The sequence below is a fragment of the Xenopus tropicalis genome, chromosome 4 (assembly GCF_000004195.4).
Source record: "Xenopus tropicalis strain Nigerian chromosome 4, UCB_Xtro_10.0, whole genome shotgun sequence".
In the NCBI taxonomy this organism is placed as follows: Eukaryota; Metazoa; Chordata; class Amphibia; order Anura; family Pipidae; genus Xenopus; species Xenopus tropicalis.
The window spans coordinates 104,376,590-104,400,841 of NC_030680.2; the positions used below are offsets into that span (position 1 = coordinate 104,376,590).

General features: G+C 37.6%; 1 protein-coding gene across 4 annotated transcripts in view; it reads left to right on the plus strand.

The window, feature by feature from the left end:
• Positions 1-24,252, plus strand: part of evi5 (ecotropic viral integration site 5) — a 90,962-nt gene that overhangs the window by 41,300 nt on the left and 25,410 nt on the right. For 3 of the 4 annotated variants that reach the window (XM_002933802.5, XM_031901004.1, XM_031901002.1), the window contains 11 exons: positions 484-573; positions 1,065-1,162; positions 2,680-2,740; positions 3,617-3,670; positions 8,075-8,107; positions 8,635-8,781; positions 11,977-12,111; positions 13,971-14,111; positions 14,401-14,559; positions 16,858-17,004; positions 19,018-19,113. In XM_002933802.5, coding sequence (XP_002933848.4) covers positions 484-573; positions 1,065-1,162; positions 2,680-2,740; positions 3,617-3,670; positions 8,075-8,107; positions 8,635-8,781; positions 11,977-12,111; positions 13,971-14,111; positions 14,401-14,559; positions 16,858-17,004; positions 19,018-19,113 — 1,161 coding nt within the window. The remainder of the gene's footprint in view (positions 1-483; positions 574-1,064; positions 1,163-2,679; positions 2,741-3,616; positions 3,671-8,074; positions 8,108-8,634; positions 8,782-11,976; positions 12,112-13,970; positions 14,112-14,400; positions 14,560-16,857; positions 17,005-19,017; positions 19,114-24,252) is intronic. The other variant, XM_031901003.1, reaches the window with a different exon arrangement.

A 24,252-nucleotide genomic window follows, 5' to 3' on the forward strand; every position in this document is an offset into this window, starting at 1 on the left:
CATCCCCAGTGCAGATCACTCTGTGCCCAACCCTCCATTTTAGTGTTTTTCTCTTTGCGCACAATTAGGGGTTCATTTGGTTTCTGAGAAAAACTTGAGTGAACTTGATTTTCAATCTTAATTAACTGTTAAGTCTGTAACCTGGATATATAAACAGACTCATGTAGAGATGCCCTGTTTATTTGCTGACCCCTGCTGGCCTTGACTGATGATACATCTTTCACTATGCTTGCTGGTCACAGTGAATACAGATGCCTCAGATCTACTGATAACGCTTATAGCCTTACTGCATATTATAAAGCGCTTTATGTAGAATTAATGGATTTGCCAAATAATATATGCTTTGCAGGATTGTTTGCCTGCTTCAAAATTGGCTTTCCATATCTGAAACACGATGAATCAAATATTATTGCTTAATAAATCTAAACAAACATTTTTTGTCAGTATAATCTAAATGATGTGATTTTATATTGTTACTTTTAGGGGTTGGAGATTGTGTTTCGGGCTGGACTAGCTGTTCTTCAGATGAATCAGACAGAATTAATGCAGTTAGATATGGAAGGCATGTTACAGGTAAGGAAATGGTTAATGTGCGGGAATCCACTTCTGTGTCCACCACAAAACTGACTATTTTATCACTTATGCAAAACTAATGTAATGTTTTTAAATAGGATCATTTTTTAACTATTTTTATGAATCTTTAACTTGAGTGCCAGCCCAATAGATTCTATATATCTGGATTCCTTTTTAGGGCTCTAAGTGACACTTAAAGGTTTAATTTAAAATAATTTAATTTAAAAAAGGGTTCATTTAAAATTTGGGCAAATTTAAAACAGCAGCAGTACGTAAGGTGAATATTTCAAGTAATTATGGTCTTATTAGATGCCACCCCCTTTTAAACACTAGTTCAGTGAATAATATGGTTGTATTTTAAAACAAAGAATGTTGTATTAGTCTTTTATAAATGATTCAGTTATTGGTGATGGGCTCTTAGGTACCTGTAAAGGAGTAAATGACAATGTTATTCACTGGCTAATTGTGTCTTTGTGTGTTATGTCTTTCAGCACTTTCAAAAAGTAATTCCACACCAGTTTGATGGGGGACCTGACAAATTAATCCAAGCTGCTTATCAAGTCAAATACAATGCAAAAAAGATGAAAAAGTAAGTACTGGGGGAAATACTCGTGTTTGTGGGGTGTAGGGGTGTTTATTTTTTTTTGTAGTCTAAATACTATTTTATAAAACCAGTTACATGTTAGGTGGAGGTTACAGCACAGCAGCCCTATGACCTAACACTACGCCATGTTTAATGCGGGCAATTGACATAGTAGACTATAAATAAATAAATATGCATGCATTCCTTCTCTCAGGGACTGACTTATGAAAATAAATGCTAAGTTGCACCAGTGCAGTTACCCACTGAAACCAATCATATCTTGGCTTTAATTTTTTAATTTGTAGTAGACTGATCAACTCTAATTGCTGGTTGCTTTCTACTGAAAGATATACTTGTGTATAGGGATGCACTGAATCCAGGATTTGGTTCAGGATCCATCCAAGATTCAGTCTTTTTTTGTCAGGATACAGCATACCTGTGCCGAATCCTTAATCCATGCCCAATCCGAATTCTAAATATCATGTGACTTTTTGTCACATAAATGCGGAAATTGAAAATTTTTCCCAGATTTAAGCCTTCCAAAACCTAACTAGCATATGCTAATTGGGAATCTGTTCAGTATTCGGCCGAATCCTTTGTGAAGGGTTCAAGGGTTTGGCCGAATGCAAAAAAGTGGATTCGGTGCATCACTACTTGTGTATGTTATTGAATTTATTGAAAAGTTCAGTTTAAAACACTCGGGCACATATATAAAAAATTTGGCTGGCGTCTTTCTAGATTTGAGAAAAAATGCAGATGTCAAGGAAGAAGAAGGGGGAAAAAAAAGCATATTTTCTAAAACCTCAAATAGTCATAGTTTATTAAAGAAAAAAATGTAAAATTCACCAGAAAAAACTTGGCATGTAAAAGCTGGTGAGGTTGTAGATCTATGAAATCTATGGGAATATTTTATTTGCTTATTTTACCTGTTTACTGGTAAAAATAAATAAATAAAAAATGCTATTATAAATCAAACTGCACTTCAAAGATGTGGCCATTGGATGGACAAGTGAAACAGCATGGGAAATTTTTTAACATCATTGAAAATGAATGGAAACATTTATTTCTTGCCAGCAACTTTTTTCTGAGAAAAACTGCAAACTCAACTATTCAATTTAAGTTGGTTTTATTTTTAAATAAGCTAGCATTTGAGAAAATGAAGTGTAAAGTTCTCTGTTTTTTTCCATTTTTCTTTAGCTTAATTTTTGCTATATTTGCCCCTTAGTATTTACCCAAATTCTACAAAATGAATCTTGTATTTTCTGCATCCACAATTCTTAAGTATGTGAGTTATGCCCTTGTGCTCTCTAACTGTCTGTATTCGGTGGATGTTCTCAATTACATTTTCAACATTATAGGTAGGGCACCTTTCAAATACATCAAACAACAACTTAGTATCTCCACTTAGCAGTTTAGGGTTTTGGATTGTAATTTGAACAAAATTCTATTTTTAAATAATCTTGTTGAATCTAGTTTTCCTTCTAGGCATATAGATACTTAATGCTACTCTTTAATGTTCCTAGGTTAGAAAAGGAGTACACTACAATAAAAACAAAAGAGTTGGAGGAGCAAGTTGAAATCAAAGTAAGAAAACTCATGCATTTAGTATCTGTACTATATTGTGGTATTTTTTATTGATGGCGTTATTGCTTAGAAAAAAGGATAACCATGTTAAATTAACTAGGACATTTAGAAGAAATTGTTTCAATGTCATAGAAAGTGTAATATTTAGATAAATGATTTAGATTTGATAGGCCTGCAATTCATCAAATGACCTAATTTGCTAATTAAGTGCCCATGGAATATTGTGCTGGGGACATATATATGTAAGATTCTGGTAAAGGCCTGTCAAAAGCAGCTTGTTGCAAACTTACAAATCCTATTATCCATCTCCTTTGTAGATATATTTAATTTTTATGCATACCTGATTTTGCCATTTTGCTGAATATATCTATCAATTGAAATATTTTTAAACTGCAATTGGATTATGTGTTTTTGCCTTGATCCATTCCTTTGTCAGTCACTCTGTGATTCAAATCCTTAGTAGTGTGAACTGGATTTCTAATAGGATCTGGCACTATCATGTTGTTGTCCAAAACCACCTGTACTAGTAAATGTCCAAGATTTAATGCTTGAAAACACTATGGTAAAATAAATAAGTAAATAATATATCACCATATTTGAGGAACTAATTTATGCCATACAGATCAATGTTGAGCTTTCCCAGCATTTAAAAACAAGGGGCCTCTATTATCTAACAGAGAATATATGGCTTTGCCATTAGTTGTGCCACTTTTCACCAGTATTACCATTAGGCAGATCTTTTACATTGATAGAAAGAGAACATCGTTACCTGTACTTAAACCTACCTGCTGGTAAAAACCCTCCTAAACAAAAGCTTTCTCCCTTGGAAATGGTAACTTTTTGGTTGTGTAACCACTTTGATTTGTTTTATTCTAGAGATTACGCACAGAGAACAGGTTATTGAAACAGCGAATAGAAACACTGGAGAAAGTAAGGAATATTTGAAGCTATATTTCACCCCCGTTATGCCACCCTTGCTATGATGATATGCCACCCTTGGAATGATGATATGCCACCCTTGCTAGAAGATGATGCACCCACTGCTGGTTATATAACGTCCATCTGACAACATTTAAATACTATTGGTTGATTTGTAATTATTCACACAGTACTTTTAGGCTAATGTCCCACAGGGAGATTTAGTTGCTGCAATTTTTAAAAACCGAGTTCCAGCAACAAGTTGCTTGTCTTTTCCTTATAAGCATTTACTAGAGATTTCCACAACAGAGCGATTCGATTTCCCACAAATCCAGGTTTCATATCCCCCCCCACAATTATAAATTACATTCAGTGCAATGGGGAAATTGCAGTGACTTCCTGCTCAGTGGGTTTCACTTTCAGCAATTCCAATAGTTTTAAAATACAATGCTTTCTTTGTAAAATCGCTTGGAAAAGGGTCTCATAGCGATTTGGAGCGATAAGGGATTTGAAGTAGTATTGTCTGTTTAGGTACTGGCAATTTATATTCTTCTGTTTTGTCTGTAGAGACAAAACAAGCGCCTTTTAAAAATCGCAGCAATCTCTCTGTGGGACATTAGCTATAAGAGAAATGTTATCCTGGCTTGCTCTGCAGTTACTTAATTTGTATTTCTGACATTAATTCTACTTGCACTGTTGCAGGCACATTGACATATCATTTTTTTTTTTTTTAAATGTTCTTTAACTTGCTGGCCTTTTGATAGTCCTGTACTGGTTTCCTGGAGAGCTTAGCAGTTATCTACAAAACCTCACAAATGAGGTCCAATTCAACTGTTTTTAATGTAGATGATGGTTTTCTGATAATTGTATTCTGTGTAGATGACTTAAAACTTTGGGCTAGAATAAAGGGAAACACTGTTTTAGAAAGTATTGTACCTTCTTTCATCCCTGTTAACAAGACTAAAATAACATTTAAATGTTTGTAGTGACCTTTCTATGGCTTTCGAGATGTTACTGAACTACAATTTCCAGATTCCCAATAACACCCATTGGCTGTCTTTGGAGATCTAAAAGTTGAAGTTCAGCAAGAGCAGAAATGTTCATTCTTAATTTAATTGAAATGACAGTCCTACATAAAGGTACAGCAACACTATAAAATCTATAGACATTATGTGCTTAATATATCACATCTTAGATAGGGCTTCTATTTATGAATGTGTGCTTATTTAACAACTTTGGTTTATTTATATGCTTTTTGTCTTATTGTTTGGCTTTGGGACACCATAATATAACATAATGAGCCCATGCAGGCCCACTGCTTTCATAGAGAATTTATGTGTTCTTTGCCAGGCTGCATTTTTTTCAACAAGCCCTGTTCAGATACTAGTTGGGGAAAGAATAGATCCATGCACTGCTAGTAGACTACTAGCAAGCTGTCCAGTGTGCTTTAACAGCGTGAAAGTGTGTTTAAGCTTCTAATGTAATTCTAGTCTGGGTTCTGTTAAAAGGCTAGTATTTTTAGTATGAGCAAAAGTAATTTAAGTCACTTTTTGACAAAAATGGCTGCTAATGCATTAATTTGCTATTAAGGGCTATTGGAAGTGAATTTTAGGAGCTGATGTCAGTCTCACTTCTGGATTTGATTACCCACGTATGCACTGAAACATGAACTGGCAGATTGGATTTTTAATGCAGAGCAAACTGCAGTCTGATAATTCTGTTTAACCTGCCTCCCACATGGCACACAGTGGAATTTTTATTTGTAATTCTGCTTCTCTACAAACTGGAATTTCAACCATTGGTTTACCATGGTTCACTGACCCTAGTAAAGAGCACTAAAAGCTAGTTTAGATTTTTTTATATTTTATTTATTTTTCTGTTTGACCTGTAACCTGTACTATTCTTGTTCTGTCTTAAATTTAAGAGCTCAATAGCTGTTCAAATGGCAAAAAAAAAAAAAATTCTGACCTTTATTTGATTGGTGCATATATTGTTCTCATATGGGCAATCAAATAACATAATTAACAAACATAACAGTTTGAACACTAAAGGGCAGATTTATCAAAGTATGAGTTTGAATCCCGAAATGGGAAAAATTTGGATGAAATACAATTATTTCTGATGATCGGGAAATGTCACGAAATGCTTAGGAAAAAATTGTATTAGTCACGATAATATCATAATTTCCGAAAGTCACAAAACTTTTGTATCTGCACGATCATAAACGGCGGGAAAACCTTTCTGACTTTGATCCTTTGATCCTCAGTGGCACTCTGCAGCTTCAACCTGGCCCAAGGAAAGTCACGATAACAAAGCTTAAATGTATCCGAAACTTTTGTATTCGTTGCGACAAATACGATTTTGTCACACAAATTGTCGCAAAGTACAAAAAAATTGTGCAAATTAACAAAAAAGTCGCAAAAAATACGCACAGTACGGAAACAATCTTACTTTGATGAATGTGCCCCTAAGTTCATTAAGGCAAATGCCCCATACATTTTTCAGTATGGAATAATTGTTTTTTTTCTGGAATACTGTGTGTGTATCTGTAGGGGACCTGCTTGCACTCTGTATCACTAAACGAACAAAATCAAATGCACACATTTTAGCATTTATGTCTTAGCCCTCCTGCTGAATTTTGACTTCATGCAGTAGCTAGATATCTGATACACTGCATGCACCAAGGCTAGGCTGCATTACCTAATGTCATGCTGAAAAGTCTTGTTTGTGCAGGAATTACATTTGTATTACTCACTGTTAGGTCATTTCCTCACTAATAAAATGTTCACAACGTATAAAAAGGTGAACGTTCCTTAATGCCATCTTAGCATGGGTGTGCTGTCCTATCAGGTGTATGCTCTTTGTATTTCATTCATTCCCTACAGTGTTCTTTCCCATCCAACATTAATGTTATTTTCAGTTGTATGACTGCATTTTTCATTATTGTATAAAACATGTTTGCTTTATTCCTATTCATCTGTTAAGTTTGATTCTGAACCCAAAAGTCAGAAAAATGTAATTGCCTTCCAAGAAAGAACAGTGTTAGTCTTCATATTGTTTTTATTCTATAGAAGCTCCTAAATGAACAGTGTCAACATTGTGCCTTTATAGTAGGAGTAATGCTCTAGGTAAACCAGGATTTGCATCCCTAATGGTTTTCTAACAAAATACTTTAAGAATACATGATCATTGCAATGTTCCATGCTGTTGACTTCTCTCTGCCCACATCACTGTGTACACTCGCACTTTATTTCTATAAACACTCTTTGCTTGTGCACGACACTCCTAAGAATCTTGACGGATCATTCTACCTCCTTGGAACTGTCTGTAGAGAGTTATCAAAGTGAAGATAAAAAAACTGGAATTTATGCAGTTTTTATTTTTACGGCCTAAGAAAACTCAATATGTTGTCAAGTATAGCCATATACTGGTTACTTGTTGTTCAACTAAACTTGTTCAGCTGTAGTCTCCAGTGAGAATTGCCTGACCAAAGCCTGTACTAGTGGTATAATTAAAGGTTATGGTCACCATTAAAAAAAAGAAATAAACATATTTTCCCATTTGAAATAATATTTGCAGTTACAGATTTACAGGAATATGAATAGGAGGAAAGATAAGGAATAAAAAGAAACTAATAACAATTATATATTCGATATTAGTTGCTTAGTATTAAACTTTGTATGTTCAATGTAAACTTATGTATTATATAGCAAAGTGGAATATGTTGATGCATTATAAATACCTGTTAATAATAATACAGGTATGGTACCCATTATTCAGAATGTTCGGGAGCTGGGGTTTTCCGGATAAGGGATCTTTCTGTAATTTGGATCTCCTACCTTAGGAGATTTAAACAGTAATCCTTCAATAAGGATTCATTATATCTTAATTAGGATCAAATACAAGGTACAGTTTTATTACAGAGAAAAAGGAAATCATGTTGAAAAGTTAGAATGATTTGTTTATAAAGGAGTCTATGGAAGATGGTCTTTCCGTAATTTGGAACTTTCTGGATAATGGGTCCGATACATGTACAATAAAACTGTTATTTCATAGTAGTATTTGACTGCCGTGGTCAGTAACCCCCATTTGAATTATTTGAAAGCTGGAAAATTGTAGCAGACCAATTGCAAAGTTGGTAGGAATAGGACATTCTCCAATATACCAAAAGTTAATTTAAAGGGGAAGCAATCCTTTAAAGACCTGGGAGCAATTGCAGCAATCCTTCTTTTGTTGCTGCCTGTTTTCGTTGAGAGGAGACACTCAGCTGTTGTCCTTACTGTATTTCTCAGTTCGAAGGAGGTATTCTCACATGATGCTGCCACACACTTGATTTTCTTTTATCGCTTGTCACTTTGTTTTATTTCATCTTTTGTCTCTTCTGAAATTCCTTTCTGCATTTTTCCCTTTTTGTAGGAAAGTGCATCCTTGGCAGATAGATTGATTCAGGTATAGTCCTTAAATATTTTACCCCCAGATAACCAAACCCCACTTAACTTGTTCCTTTTGGGTGATGCATGCCTTCTTTATATTTTACATGCATCAATTTAATGAAATACCCAAACTCTGATCCTTGTTTTAGCTTTAATTGTTACCTAAAGTAAAAAAAGCACGCTGCCTTAATCTAGTGTTTAACCCCCTCGACTGTATAAAGAATTTCGCCAAGACCTTTAGTAAAATAAATTAATCTTATTCTTACCAATGTTCTAAACTAACGACATTGCATGGTCCAGCTTAGTCATTGTGCATGTACTAAATCCTAATCGGAATGCCAAACTTCATTCTGCTTGCTCCATTTTAATTTCCCCGAGCTATTTGAATAATATGGTTCTCAGTCGTAATGTTAAATGTTAAAGCTCCTGGGGAGTCTAACCTTATACTCTGCCGTTCGGCACAAGTTCACAGTTAAACACTGCAAAGGACGCTTTCTTTGCATCTGACTTGGATTGCTCAAAACCTTAAAATTATGTCCAAAGGGACAAGTGACAAGGGCCCAGGAGGCAGAGGAAAACTACCTTATAAAACGGGAACTGGCCACCATCAAACAGCAAAGTGATGAGGCCAGCACTAAGCTGGAGCAGGCTCATCATACCATCAGCGAGCTCCAGCATCAGCGGGAATTGGTAAGATGCCTGGCACCCCTTTCTGACCTGTTTTCATGACTTATATCTGCTATGTTTTTTTTTTATTGCCAGTGCTCTCTATCATTTTACCTGAACTGCTATAACTTAGTATTAAAAAAACAAAAACAAAACCTTGTATGTATTATTTGTATTTAGTTGATTGGACAGCTTTGTTTCTTACTTGATTGTATTTTAAATTGTATTGGTTTCCATTTTTATTAACATTTTATTTTGGTTAAATAAATAACCTTTCCAAAATTTTGAGTTAAGGTGGGTAGAAACTCACAGCTGAACTTGGGGCGAACTTGGCACCACCAGTGGTTTAGTGTGGTTTTCATGCCACGTTACTGAACTATATTACTCCACATTTAAAAAAAAATCCAAAATTGAATTGTTTTCAATCGAGTTACACAGGGATTTCCATTGGTAAAATTCCCAATACCATTCAATATGCCAGTGGCCTAATGTGGCCTTTATAATAGTTGCTTTGGTTGGTAATTTTGGGAAACCACCCTTAAACTAGAAATGGACAATTGCCCTTAATACACATATAACCACTAAACTGGGGGTGGGTGAATTAAATGCCATGCCTTATAATGACTAACTTTCAGGGACATTAAAACAAGGGCAAAGTTACTGTGAAATCGAATACAACTTGTATTGAGAGACAACAGAAAGTAACCAAATAGAACGAAGAGGATAAAATGGCTGGCTCTGTAATAATAAGCCTAATGTACATAGCGCCATGAGTGCCACACTACTATTTTTTCCATTAAGTTTTATTCTTGTCACCCTGTTGTCTCCCTGTTACAACCCGAAACCAATGGAGTAGATTTTGCATGTCTACTGTATGTACTGTGCTGAATGTCAGAATAGGCAGCAGTGTGTACAAAGCCAAAACACCCTCTGGTCCGTGCATAGGCGCTCTAGTGTAAAGATATATGAACTGAATTAATAATTACTGCTCTCTCTATTTGGGCTGCAACTATACCATGGTTTCTTAACTCTTGCTTTCAGTCCCTTCTTCAGTCTTCCACAGCCTACATATAAAGATGTCTTGCTATTAGTATTTTGGGCCTAAAGTGTTGTGACTTCTGATTAGAGAATTCTTGGAGGTGTAAGTAAGTGGAGTGCAGTAATTAGAACCAAAAGCTATGTATAAATTCTAATTCTATTTTCAGCTGTATAGACTTTTTGGAATTTGAATTGTTTTCCTTTTTATGCTACACAATGCATTTGATTTTTGAGGTCATATTTTGGTTGTGCAAGTATATAACAGAGCTTTAAAATTTCACGTATGTATTTCAGTATGTTGTGTTGGACCATTGAAAGAGGTGTTAATCCTTAGTGATGATTATAAATCTTACAAAATTGCTTAGCCTGATTCCTGGATTAGGTTTGTCCCTTAGGCATGAAATTGATTGAATTGTCCTAGGTATATACTTATCAGGGTCACCAGTATGGCTCTTCCTATTAATACAAGAAACACAAACATACAGGGTAGAATAATCCTTATTTATTTATATACTTATTTTCAGAAACATTCATAGTGAAATAAAGTTTATGTATACCTTACTTTTATGGTGTAGTCGTTTAAATAATTTAGAATGACTAGGCTGTGCATAATGGGGGTTCTATGTAGAGTTGTGACAGATTTGGGTGCAGGCTACAAAGAATACTATTGGGATCTCTCCTTTTGGTTACATTTCATATGCACGTGCTTATAGTGTGTAATGGAAGATTAGCATCAATTATACATGTCTGGGCTCATTTACACAGGGTGATGCAGCCAGATGAGTTCATTCAGTGTGTAGTTACATTACCTGTACATAGGACATCTATAGCTACAATGCTACTTTTTTCCCATTGTCTTTGAACCAGTAACCCTAACAATGAAACTATAAAGCTGACCTGACATAATATATATGTTATATATATATAAATATAATATATGTTTTTGTATGCTGTGTGCTTTCTATCTGTTCTGGGTTCAGCCATCTTTTATCTGTTAAACAAAGGGCCATACTGCATGTCTCTCCTTTCCTGCAGTTTGAACAGCAGCTTCTAGTGGACATAAACATGCTTATTCTAGGAAAAATTAATTAAGCAAAGGGGAGCAGTATGGGAGCTTTTATGGTTCTTAAGGCAAATGCTGAGATTGAAATGGTTTGTATCAAGGTCTTTGCCATTGTATTTATTGCCCGTGTAAGCTAATGTAAACAATTACCACATTTGTTGCACTGCTGGGACATGACTGAAGAGGAGCTTACACATGCCAATGCTTTATTATGTTTGCTAACGATATAGCAATACCCCCACCCAATATTTTACAAAGAGCATGACTCCCAAATTACAACAGCAGTGTCAAAGTAGGTCATTCAGTCCCACCCTACCATGAACAGATCTGTCTTAATAATAACATTTCTTTTCTCTGTTTTCAAAGTGTAGCTTAAGCATTTGTTCTATTGTGATTTTTCTTTGTTTCTGAGCTACAGCTTATGATATCTTAGTTGGAGTATGACAGGTAGCCAGTTGACATCTTTGCAAGGGTAACGTGACCCTAAGATATCACAATTTTTAGTATCCTTGGAAGGTTAATTTAGCAGAGTTGTCTGCTTTTAATGTGGAAAGCGCAGGAAAAACTGCAGCATCCAAGCACAGAACTGTGGGTACTGACAAAGACCTTATGGTGGGCGTGGGGGAAAAAATAGCAAGTTAGGGCTATAAGCAGCATGCTACTGGCTGAGAAATATGATGCAAAACAGGAAAATAAATGGTTGATAAAAATTAAAATGAGCAACATAAAGAAAAATGCTCAAGCCTGTGAAAACATGTTTCGGCAGAACTAGCAGTTGTTTCATAAATAAACCCATGCAAGTTCCCCTTCCTTTTGTGGCTGGTTTGTGTCAGTCTTTCTTATGGAGCAAATGTATTACTTCTTGTGGTAGTTTCATGTATACAATAGCAGGTATCAAGTGTATAGATTTAAGAGAGGTCTAATTAAGTTACAGACAGCACAACTAAAGCTATTTTGTATCACTGATAAGTTATTTTATATATAAATGTGTTGTATAAGGAATACTCGTGTACTGTATATCTCTGTAGAAGTCTTTTAAGCAGTTAGGCACTACAAAAATATTGTATTTAACTATTGTTTCTGTTGCTAAATGAAAACCATTTGCCCTGTTTTCCCAGCATAAATGTAACCCTCGGTACAGTGAGGAATTTGTGCTCCAGCTGGAAACGGAGTTGGTTCAGGCGAGGCTTAAAGAAGCAGAGTCCCACTGTGCAATGAAGGAGATGCAGGACAAGATCCTGGAAATTGAGAAGGTAAAAGACTGACGGTGTACAGCACATGAGTGAAGGGCAGTGTTTAACAAGTAGTAAGGTATTTGTGGGTGGGGGTGTAACTCATTTTTCAGCGTTTTGTTTTTGTGACTAAACACCATCAGAAATCCCAGTCCGAAACAGATTATTTGACTGTCCTTTTATGGAAGTGTAAAGGCCCCCATACACGGGCAGATAGAAGCTGGCGACATCGGTCCCTTGGACCGACTCGGCAGCTTATCGGCCCGTGTAGGGGCAGAAACGAGGGGCCTGGCCGACCGATATCTGGCCTGAAATTGGCCAGATATCGATCGGCCAGGTTAGAAAATCCAGTCAGATCGGGGACCGCATTGGCTCGTTGATGCGGTCCCCGAACCGACTGCCCTCCAGGGCCAAATGATCGAATTCGCCTACATGCCTCCCCGATATCGCCACCCGTAGGTGGGGATATCGAGTGAAGATCCGCTCACTTGGTGACATCGCCAAGCGAGCGGATCTGCCCGTGTATGGCCAGCTTAAGACTAAAGGTGGTCATACACACACCCGTATTACCGTATGATAATTGGTGCATTAATGGTGGTCAGCGAGGCAAAAGCTTTGGATATTTGTTGTCTCATCGATCAGGCAGGAAAATTTTAAATATTGAACAAAACTTTGATTAGGTGCCTTTGAAGGCGCCGGAACAACGGCAAGCATTAATGCTCAATCATCAAATAGGGGTAGGATTCGTTTGTTTCTTATCTGCATATCTGATGATTTAGCTCTTAAGCTGGCCATACACGCACCGATAATATCGTACGAAACCTCGTTTCGTACGATATTCGGTGCGTGTATGGTATGTCGGCGAGTCGACCGATATCGCAGGAAGTTGCTGATATTGGCCGACTCGCCGATCGGACCAGTTTGAAAATTTGGATCGGGCGCCATAGAAGGCGCCTGACCAAAATCTCCCTTCAGCGCTGAATCGGCAGAAGGAGGTAGAAATCCTATTGTTTCTACCTCCTTATCTGCTGTTTCAGCCCTGAATGGTGTGTGGCGGATCTGACGATGTTTCGTGCGACTGATGGTCGCACGAAACATCGTCAGATCGCCGCGTGTATGGCCAGCTTTAATGTTAGTGGAGTGGACAAACAATTTTTTCTGCTAAGGAGTTAAAGCATTGCCTGCATATACAACTAAAATCTGTGTGTGCAATATTTTCAATGATTTTACACTCCAGTCTTGTATGCCCAAAAGTTTTATGGAATTGACCCCTGTGTCACCATTATCTAGGAATATATATTACTGTATTTACTCTGCAGACATGGTGGCTCTGCTTATCTTCCTTCCTTCAGCTAGTTTACTATTGTTTGCCCCTTTTTATAATGAAGTATAAGACTTTTTAGACTGATACAAGATTTTAGAGACTTGAGTTGTGGGTTGCAAATTTTTAAGGTGATACCAACATGTTCCAGATTTTGTACAGGCATGTAAGTCTAACAATACACACACATTTTCTGTGGTGATTAGTCTCAGGAATTTGACAGTCTGTTCTTTGTTATGGCCATGAATTATTTTTGCCCTATGAGCTAGAGGCATGCAAGGAAGACTTTTTGATTGGCTGCTTGCTTTCAAGACTGTGAAAGCATGTCTGAATATTACTAAGGCCATTACGGGTACTGTCTGCTTACCCTTCCCTAGCCTTGCTCTTCACTGGTGTATATGTCAGTATAAAACCTGCATGCCACTTGACACCTGCTGAATGGATATATACTGTTATAGAAGTGTAGGTTGCACCATATGCAGATAGTAATGTTTCCATTCAAATAAAATACAGTAAAAACAAGAGTTGCTGTTAGCTTTTAATTGCTGTTTTGGTACAGAGGAATGCCTCCCTGCCAGATGAGATCAACGTTGTGAGACTCCAGGAGGAATTGATTGCTGTGAAGTTGCGGGAGGCGGAAGCGGTTATGGCCCTTAAGGAAGTGAAGCAGCAAATAAAGAATTTGGAGGAGCACTGGCAGGTAGGAAGAAGGCTTTGAATATGTTGGGGCTGCCTCTACATCCTCTTAAGCCAGTAAGTTACTGTTGGCTATTGATGTGTAGGTAGTGTTTGCAAGCATATACAGTACTCAGGGTTGCATTGTTGGTAGTCCTGGTGCTCCTGTTTTATTGCATTTTTAGTATACACCTGCTTAGCGCTGCTTACATTGTGCTTCTTTCCCATACACATGGCTTCAACTCCTGCAACAGATTTCTGGAGGAAAGGATGGTTTACAGAAGCGAGTACTAGTTTATTTTTCTCCCTTGTAGCGTCATCTAGCACGCACTGCAGGCCGGTGGAAAGATCCACCTAAGAAGAACACAATCAATGAGCTGCAGGATGAGCTGATGACTGTTCGATTGAGAGAAGCAGAAAGGCATGCTGAGCTTCGGGAGGTCAGGCAGCGAATGATGGAGATGGAAACACAGGTACTGCAAAGGCACATTGTAATGGTTGTATATTAGTTAAAGTTGCACGAGTTCGAGTTGAAAAATGACAGTCTGTCAAGTTTAATATATATATATATAATACCCTGTCTACCTTACTTGTCATTCACATGCACAAACTAGAGAGCAAAAATGGGTGCAAGGTACACAGACCATTGCAACAGGAACAAGGGCTTTGTGCATGAACCCCTTAGAGCTGTAGCTCTTGTGCATAGGGCAAATGGTAAGGAGAGAGGCCCATTGCGTTTTTTCTTTTTGATGCACTTTATTTTAAAAGTGAACACTAGAGGGCAATGTTTAAGCACAGGCAGACTCAAACTGCCGATAGAATTACTTATCCTCAGATTAATTACGTGGGACTTGTACTGAGAAGATTGTTTTAAGAGCTGCTTAGAGAAACCATTTCAGACAACATTGTTTCTGGATTCAGATCCAGGACTGTGGAGAATGCAAACAGTCAGACAAATATTGCTTTATAAACCACTGAAAGGGTGTATGAAATGTATATTTTATAATTGCTTGGAATTAATACTTGGGTGGAGGATCTCTTTAAGGCATTGTCCAAATTCAGTGGTACTGAGGGCCAGAATTTTTCGGACCTGCAAGGTGGAGGGCCAATAGTGAATGTCCATTTTGGCCACTGCCTTTTTTAAACCACACCAACTTTAAACCATGCCTATGTTAACACAAACATTTTTAAGACCTTATCTTCTATAATGGTGGTAGCACCCTAACGTCCAAAACACTTCTGCCCAACTCCAAAACTTTCTAGATTCTATAACCGTAACTTTCCCAAGACTACATCCAACAATATATACTCTCCTAGATAGACCCATAACAGCTGGGGCCATTCAAGAGACAATCTCATCAATGGCATCCTGTAAGGCCCCTGGGCCTAATGGCCTTCCAATAGAGTGGTTGAGGATGCTGGGCAAGAGAGCAGCAGGTACCCTATGTGAAATACTCTGTCATCCGAACAGGATGGCCTATTGCCCTTCTAAGCTAATGCCCTTATAGTTCTAATTCATAAGGAAGTAAAACCCCTAGAACAGTGTGTATTTTATCGCCCCAAATCGTTGACTAATGTGGATGCTAAGATATTAGCTAAGGAATTGGCCACCAGACTCAAATTGATTATGCAGACCAAACTGGCTTTATGCCTCACCAATCCACAGATGTAAATCTGAGGAGATTATATTACAACCTACAATTCCCACATGACAATTTGCGATCCAATTGAGTGGCCATACCTATGGGGAATCTTAAAACACTTCAGTTTTGGTAAGAAATTCTATATAGGGACCTTATGTCCCAAGTTCAAGCAAACAATTTTATCTCACCGGCTTTTTCTTTGAGCAGAGGGACAAGACAAGGGTGCCCCCTCTCTCCCCTACTTTTTGCTTTAGCAATAGAGCCCCTTGCTATATAAATCTGCCACTCCAAGAAACAATCAGGACTAAAATATGGTCCCATTGAAGAAAAAATATAGTTATATGCGGATGATGTCCTACTCTATCTGGCAGATCCAGGCCCCTCGCTATTAGGAATTTTAAGAATCTTTTCCTGGTTTACTATATTCTCTGGACTCCGTATTAATTGGACCAAATCGGTCCACACCAAGCGGCTGACCCCCACCTACAGTAGGTAAATACTTTCAAATATTTAGGGATAAATATACATCTTGCTCCCAAGCAATACATTTCTTTGAACATTACTCCCATCAATCAACTTGCAACATCATTAACTAATTGGGTATCTCTTCATTCTTTCCTGTGGAATAATAAGATACCAAGGATCTCATTTGCTATGCTGACTGCTTCATATACTAGAGGAGGGTTGGGTCTCCCAAACCTATACTTCTATTATTTAGCAGCCCAATTTAGCTATATCACTTGGCGGCTCACTCAGGTCTTTGAAAATCAAAATGTAGTACTTCAGGCTCATACTCTGGGCTCATTGGAGGCACTGAAAAATTACCTTTTTAGGAAACCCAAAGATCACTTTCCCCTTCCTCCCTGTATGAAGGCTCCAGTAGCCGCATAGCAAGCATCAAATGGTGATTTTACCCATTTAACATAAAATACATATGTATGTCACTGACCTTTGTGCAGTACAAAAGGCATGTTATGAGCAATACAAGTAATTTACCCAGGTAACAGAAATATAGTTTACCCACTTCTGTGGGTGAAGTTATGTCGTGCTTTCTGGCAAAAATATGTGTCTGTCTTCCTGATTTCCAAATCAGTATTGTATTTCAGTTTTGTTCTGTCTTTATTTCAGAATCAGATAAACAGCAACCAGCTTCGAAGAGCAGAACAAGAGGTCAGCAGCCTGCAGTCAAAAGTGCAGTACCTCACAGCCCAAAACAAAGGGCTACAAGCCCAGCTAAATGAAGCAAAGCGCAAGCAAGCAGAGATTGAGTGCAAGGTAACCTCTTTAATAGTCTTTGGTTCTGGTGCTGTTTGTGTAGTGGAGTAGTCCTAGTGGTACTGGCACAGGCAATCAGTAACCCTCTGTTTTGTAGTAGGGAGAGTTAAGAAGCAGTGCCTGGGGGGGACTACGTTTGAAAGAATTTTTGGATAAAATTAAGGGTGAACACTTGCTTGCTGTCCTTGATATTGGAAGTTGGCTAGTACAATGATATACTGTATTTTATGAGCTAAAGGGGCAAAGAACTGTTACTGGACCCTAAAAATGGTGCAAAAGCTGTTGTCCTTGTTCATTATGGCTAGTTAAGATTGGTTTTCTTTAGTAGTAAACTTCTACTAAATATAGGTAAATCCGTAGTAATGTTTAAATATTAAGGGCACCATCTGATAGTAGATCCAATTTAAGGCTGATCTACCATACAAATTTAATTGTGGTGGCATAAACTAGGCTCATAGACAGAAGTACCTCTAGAACAAAGTGGTTAAGGGGAAAGAAGAAAAGGCCTTATAGTGGTGAGCTCATTAAACAGAAAACAAAACTTAAAAGTGGAAGGAGACAAATGATTCACTGTGTGGAACCAGTCCTACTGACTGTAAAAGGACCTAATTTCTTATCTGTCGGGTGGAAAGTAGTCATTATGTGGAACAGAAGAATTGTTCTAGAATCAGACTTTAACTCTCACAGAAATCTGGTATATACTCTAGCTGCTGCTTCTACTTTTTTGCAGGGGGAGATCATGTTGAGTTTTGCCTTCTGCTTTATTTCTGCAAAGCTGTTTTCATAATCTTACAAAGTGTTGTGTACTACATTTTGTTTACTTAGACCTGCAGATGTATGTGTGTGCATCATTTCTGTCTGCACTGATTAAATCAAAGCCCTGTACATGTTATTCTAGGAATATATGATATACTTTCCATGACTTCCTTTGTGTCTCTTTTGTAATCTGTAGCAACAACCACAAGAAAGTGTGTAAATATCTAATAGGATGGGATTGGAACCACTCTCATGACTCTTATTTTAATTAACAAATAGTGAGCTAAAATTGTAATAATAGCAGAATTTTTAGGAAGCATTTTTCTTTTGTATTGGCATATAATTATAAAAATAGGCATTTCTTCTATTGACATGCCTGTTTCTGACACCTATTGTGAATTTTGTGCTACAGAATGCCTTACATTTATCTGTAAATAGTCACACTGTTTTATCAACAATAAAAATGTGGTTTGCATGAGGTTCACTGCATGAGGGTGCATTTAGCTTTCGGAACAGAGTACAGAGGTGCTCCAGGGGATTGCAATAATTTGGTCTCATTCTTTACTTTAAAGAGGAACTCCACCCAAACACTTTGAGCTTTTTGGGGAAAAAAAACATAATTTCAAGCAACTTTGCAATATACATCAATAAAAAATGCAGCCTTTTCATCATTTTTATTGTAAGAATATGGTCTGGAACAGTTACCTAAGCCTGGCCCCCTGTTCTCCTGCTGACCTGGCTGACTCAAATAAAATTTGAGTGTCAATAAGGTAAGTAACATCACAGTGCAATGAATTGTGGGTTATGTAGTTCCTGCATGCTGTCTATAAGCTGTGGAGAAGTTATTACAATTTGTGACATCAGTATTTTAGTCCCTCCTTACCTGCCAGGATTTGAAATGATGCAGAAAGAGGAGAACTGTTGTGCAGCTGGATTGCAGCATATAGAAATAGTATTTATTCATACTTTTTAAAGGAACAGATTATGTGATAAGTATACTAGGGGTTTTTGTGTTTGTGTGATGCTCTTTAACAAATTTTGGTTTGAAAGCCGGAGTTTCCCTTTAAAGAGTAACCCACTTTTCACACAAGCCACAGTCTGTCATGAAATATTTTCAGGAACAAAGACATATTAACCTCTGATCCAGAATATTCTCTGGGCTTTAGACAAGTACATGGCAGGAACCAGGGATGTGGATATTTTGGTACATTAATAAAATGTAAGCAGTGTCCTGATGTTCCCCCATTTTCTTTGCAGAACAAGGAGGAGGTGATGGCAGTTCGGCTTCGAGAAGCAGACAGTATTGCGGCTGTGGCAGAGCTTCAGCAACATATAGCAGAGCTTGAGATTCAGGTGACAAATATGGGACCTATATTACCTAGCCCATTTCAAACAACTTCATCCATATATGAGGTGGCCTGGAACTGGAATTAGGGCTTTGGGAGGCATCTCATCTCATATCTAGGGAACAGTTGCTGAGAGCTAATAAAGGACAACACATTAATGTACAACCCATATGTGCATTAAGTATCACTCTTAGGACACCAGCCTGGACAGAGATCATTCCTAGTCTCTGCATAAGCATAGCAGTATGAGTAAATGTTGGCTGGATCACTCCCCTATAATTAATGTTGGCAGATATGTTTTGCCAGCCGCTCACTGTGTAAATGTTGGGTCTTCTGTTTGCATTACCTGAAACATAGAAGTGCTACAACTACAGGTAACTTGCATACTATCATATCCAGCTTTTCCATGACATTAGCAATAACTTCTAGCAGTGCTCTCTGCCCATCTGCCTCTCCCAGGGAGCCTATGGCTATGAATAAAACATTTAAAAGAAGTGAGTGTACCCAAGCAGTGCTTGTTTGTCAGCATCTGCTACTGGCCAGAGAGGAATTAGAAATGGTTTTCATGAGCACCAAGGTACATGTTACGCCTGGTACAAGTTCCTGGCACTTTTTATGTTTTGTGTGAAAAAAACATTTTCCCTCCAAAACTATACTACTTTCCATATTTCTTTATATCCTGTCACTCCCTGGAACTCTATTACTCTTCACTGCTTGGATTCACTTCTGGTAGCCAAAAGGAGAACATTGATTCCAGGTTCAGTGTTGGAGTTTTCTGTATTATCGTGTTTTTGTTTAGGGTCCCTATATACAGGGCCTTATATTTCCTGTAAGTGAATCATACAGCACTGCACCCATTCTTAGCTAAATATCATGTTTATTTTTGAAGCCCCTGTAAAATGTGAGATTCTACAAGTCTAACCCCTTACAGGAAACTCTCTCCTCAGAACTTTCTCACTTTCTGAGCTCTGAAAATGAAACAAATCAGTGACATGAGGGTTTAGGTTGAACTTTAATTAGCCAGTGGGTTACTGGCAAGCTAAAGCTAAATTTTAAAGGATTATAATGTAAAAGCATATGTTAGATATACTGTTATTTTTTTTTTTACAACTAGGTTGTTGTTGCTTATATGTAAAGTGTGTGTATATATTTATGTTATACGGTAGATACAATATATTTAAGATATGAAGCAGTTAATAACTTCATATTCACATTTGTAACTAATATTCATAATGGACAGGCAGCACTGTGTTCCACTGACTAATACTACTATCCATTGGCTGGTTTGGATTGAGCATTTTGAGCATTATAACTCTAACACGTGAGATAGTGGAAAACAATATACGTAGTATTAACACTGCGCTAAAAGTAGATAATAAATAGATAAAATCAGCTGCACCACAAATAGTGGATCCAATAGTCCACTGATAAATAATAAGAGTTCACCACAGGTGCGCTTGTTCCAGACCTCCACGCCACAGCAACACTCTATAAATGAAATGAAAATTCAGACCTCCACGCCACAGCAACACTCTATAAATGAAATGAAAATTAATAACGTGAGAAAGTGTTTGCGCTCCAAATAAGTGCCAATTGTAAATATGGGTATATAACTATAATTACTGGGCACACTGAAGGGGACACTGAATCCCATCATAGTCTTAGTGGTGTTTTCATTATAAATATAGAGTGGAGAGATGAGATATGCAGATGTCAAATAAATATGATTGCCTGGGAGCTGAAAAACAAATGTGTTTAGTTGGAGAGAGAGATGCAAAGGTTGATACATTTGGTAAAGGCTGTGATGAAAAAGCTGTGTATTTGGTGGATAGAAGACTTAGATGTTATTGAATTTGGTTGAGCAGGGAGCCCATACCATGAAACGTGACAGTGGACAGTGATATTTTATAACCATATTTATAGGGTCCTGTGGTTGACATCAGTGGGTTTGGTTTTGAGGAAAGTGCACACATTCCATGTTTATAATACAGTACAGGTTGCATTATTAAGAAATTCAATGTGGATCCAGTGGGAAGTGAGGGAAGTGTTCCCAAATTCTCCTTTTGAGAGATTTAAAGTTCATTACATTGTTGTCTGGTCATATTTCTACACAGTGTATTAACCTGTGGTTTCTTTTACTCATTCTTTCTGTACAAAGCCAGACTTAACTGGTAAGTCAGTCACAGAGCATTGTATTTTAATGCATCCTTAACATTAAGAGAGTGTTGTATTTGTTGGTCCTCTTATCCATCCACACACATCTTATCTCACATTCAGTAATATTTAATATACCCAAGTTGCTCTTAAGTATTCCAGAAATAGTGTTTTATTTAATAATATAGATGCTATTTCAGTAACTCATATCATGAACAAGACATTGCTTTCAGCATTTTGAAGTCAGGTACTCAAAAGCAGAAAATGCCAGCAGTTCTGAGCACCTTTGCAACCTCTGTATTGTAATTTTTGTAACATTTTTGTTGGCTGGTATAGCAATAGTGTCTCTTTATCATCTGAATCAGACTTGAAGTAGCCTGTGAAAATGCAGATAACAGATATGGTTGCCCTGAAAGTTAAAGAATGGGGAACGACTGCAGAAGGATCCTTGGAGAAGATTTCTATTGACCGTTGGTGAGATGGTGAAAGTGTCAATATGCATTTTTTTACTTTGGGTTTGACCAGATGAAAGAAATAGATCCTTGCTTTTTGATTTATCTGTAAGTACAAGTGCTTATGCAGAGCTTGAGAGGCTCAAAGGTTAATTGTTAGTATAAATGTTATGCATGTTTCACTGATAAAAGGCTCTGCATACCACCAGATTCTCACATCATGAGCTTTTATTCCATTCTTGACGTGCAGATAGTCCCATAGACAAAGACCAATGCAGTATGGCAGCAAGGGGGGGGGGCAAACACTTATAAAGCTACACTACTTTTGTACATTTTTCCATAGTATATGATGCTGTTGCATTAAAATCACTCAACTATTTGCGAAGCAATGCATTCCAATTTTGGTAGAGAGCTAAAAGGTTCCCAAGAACTGCGCTGTAGATACATTGGATAAAAAAATTTAATGTAGAAATGTTAGCAATTTAGACAGTGGAATATTGTTCTTTAACCTTTTAGGCTGCTTTCTACTTGTATTGCAGTGGCGTTTTGTAGCAGCTTCACAATTACTTCAATTCTGAGAGGTAAATGACAGAAAATACATTATATTCAGGCAAGTTGCTTTAAACACATATTGAATGAGAAACGTTTGGGTGTAATTGTAGGGCACATCATCATCCCACTGATGTCAGTCCAGAGAACAGTCAGTTCTTCATTGTCTGTCCCAGTTGCAACTCCCACCTTGCTACAGATATTACTGCTGTTCTCTCTAATCTCTGTGTTGGATTATTTGTAGTCTACAGACACCACATAGAAAGAAAACATTTCAGAAACGGAAGAGAGTCCTAAGAGCTTTAAAACGTTCGAACTCAGGTTCCTTATTATAAATACACCCCTGACCCCACCTATTGGTAGATATGATAACACCCAATAGTAAAAATCCAAGTCGAGCCATCACTCCTCCATTTTTACATTGTAATTAGGAGCAGGGTGTTTCAGCTCCTAGCGCCGCCCCGAGTTTGGCTTGGGAATGGAGTGCCCTCACCCCTCTGCGCTTGGGTTTTTTGTGTTGGATGGGAACCTAGCTAGCACTCTCTGACTTTCTCAAGAGTCAAAATTTTATGTTTCCAGGCTACTAAAAACTGTGGCCGCAGTAGTCCCATGTGCTGTTACCATTAAAGTCACCGTGAGAGCTACACAAAACTACTGAATCTTGGGAGAATATCTGTTTACTCTCTAAAGTAAAGTTAATTGCTACAGCATTTAGGCACATATCATCAAAGGGTGAACAGACAGTTCGCCTCTTATTAAATATACTCCTTATATGGGAGTTCATTTTGTGGGGGAGGTTATGTTCTTGGAGGAATAAAGAAGAGGTATATGACACACAGGTTTCTTAAGGTGCATGCACTGTGTGTGGTTTGAAGAGTATATAAAACTAAGCATGTTTGGGGTTCATTTCTGTACATAAAAGTCTTCCTCTCCTGCTTGCTTAGTGCTCCGTAGCGTAAAGTGAAAATGACACCTAGGTTGACCTTTGTGCTCCCTACAGCTCAGGCCTTTAATTTATCAAACCGCATTACTTCAGTATCTCTATAAATAACCTGTCCCTGCTAAATCAGCCACATAAAATAAGTGAGATCACTTGCATGTACATGCTTATTTTGCTTGCACTAACCTAATAACTAGCCCAATAACACAATGGGTGGCAGAGGAATGGATAGCATGCCTCCCTGGCTCTGCCCTTGGGTTTGCCACACAAACTGCATTACCAGATTTCCAGTGTGGTACATGCTGTGATTATAGACATGATTGTGGCAGAACACAGAACTGTGCATTGTGCCCAAATATCAACCAAATCTGGTTGTATCTCTTTTATGATTCTTGCATATGGAAAAGCACTATCTATGCTGTAAAGCAAAACCTGTGTGTAGCCAACTGTGTACAGATTAGGTTACAACCCATTGCAGGCATTTAGACCATTAGTGTTTCTAAGGGGCTTTACTAATAGAACATTTTGAATAAAATGTCTCTTTCCCAAGAAAATTTAGGAGGAGAATGATGAAGATTTAGTTGGCCTCCTGAAAAAGAGACCAAGTCATATAGTCGCATACAGTTCTAGGTCATTATCAGTTCCTATATTTATTTTGTATTTAGCCTGTATCCCTTCTTTGGTAGGGAGGAAATATTGTTTTCAGGCATATTCTGTGAAGAACATGGTTTTGTTGTTTGCTGGCATATACTTGTACTCATTAATATATGGCATGGCTGTGTTGTCGTGTATGGAAAAAGCTTTGTCCAAGCAAAACTATGTTGCATCTTGGCACTCTTGCCCATGATCCACCCAGATCAGACCCAATATTTCTTAACCATGCCTTCTATCTGCCGGGCTTTGCCCAGTTTATATCACAGGTCACAGGACTATCATACAGCTGAATAGTTGGCAGGGGAATAATATATATTATATATTTGTAAATCACATAGAATTTAAATTTGGAAGGATTTCATTTATTAAACAACTAAGCCTTTCTTAATTACTGTCA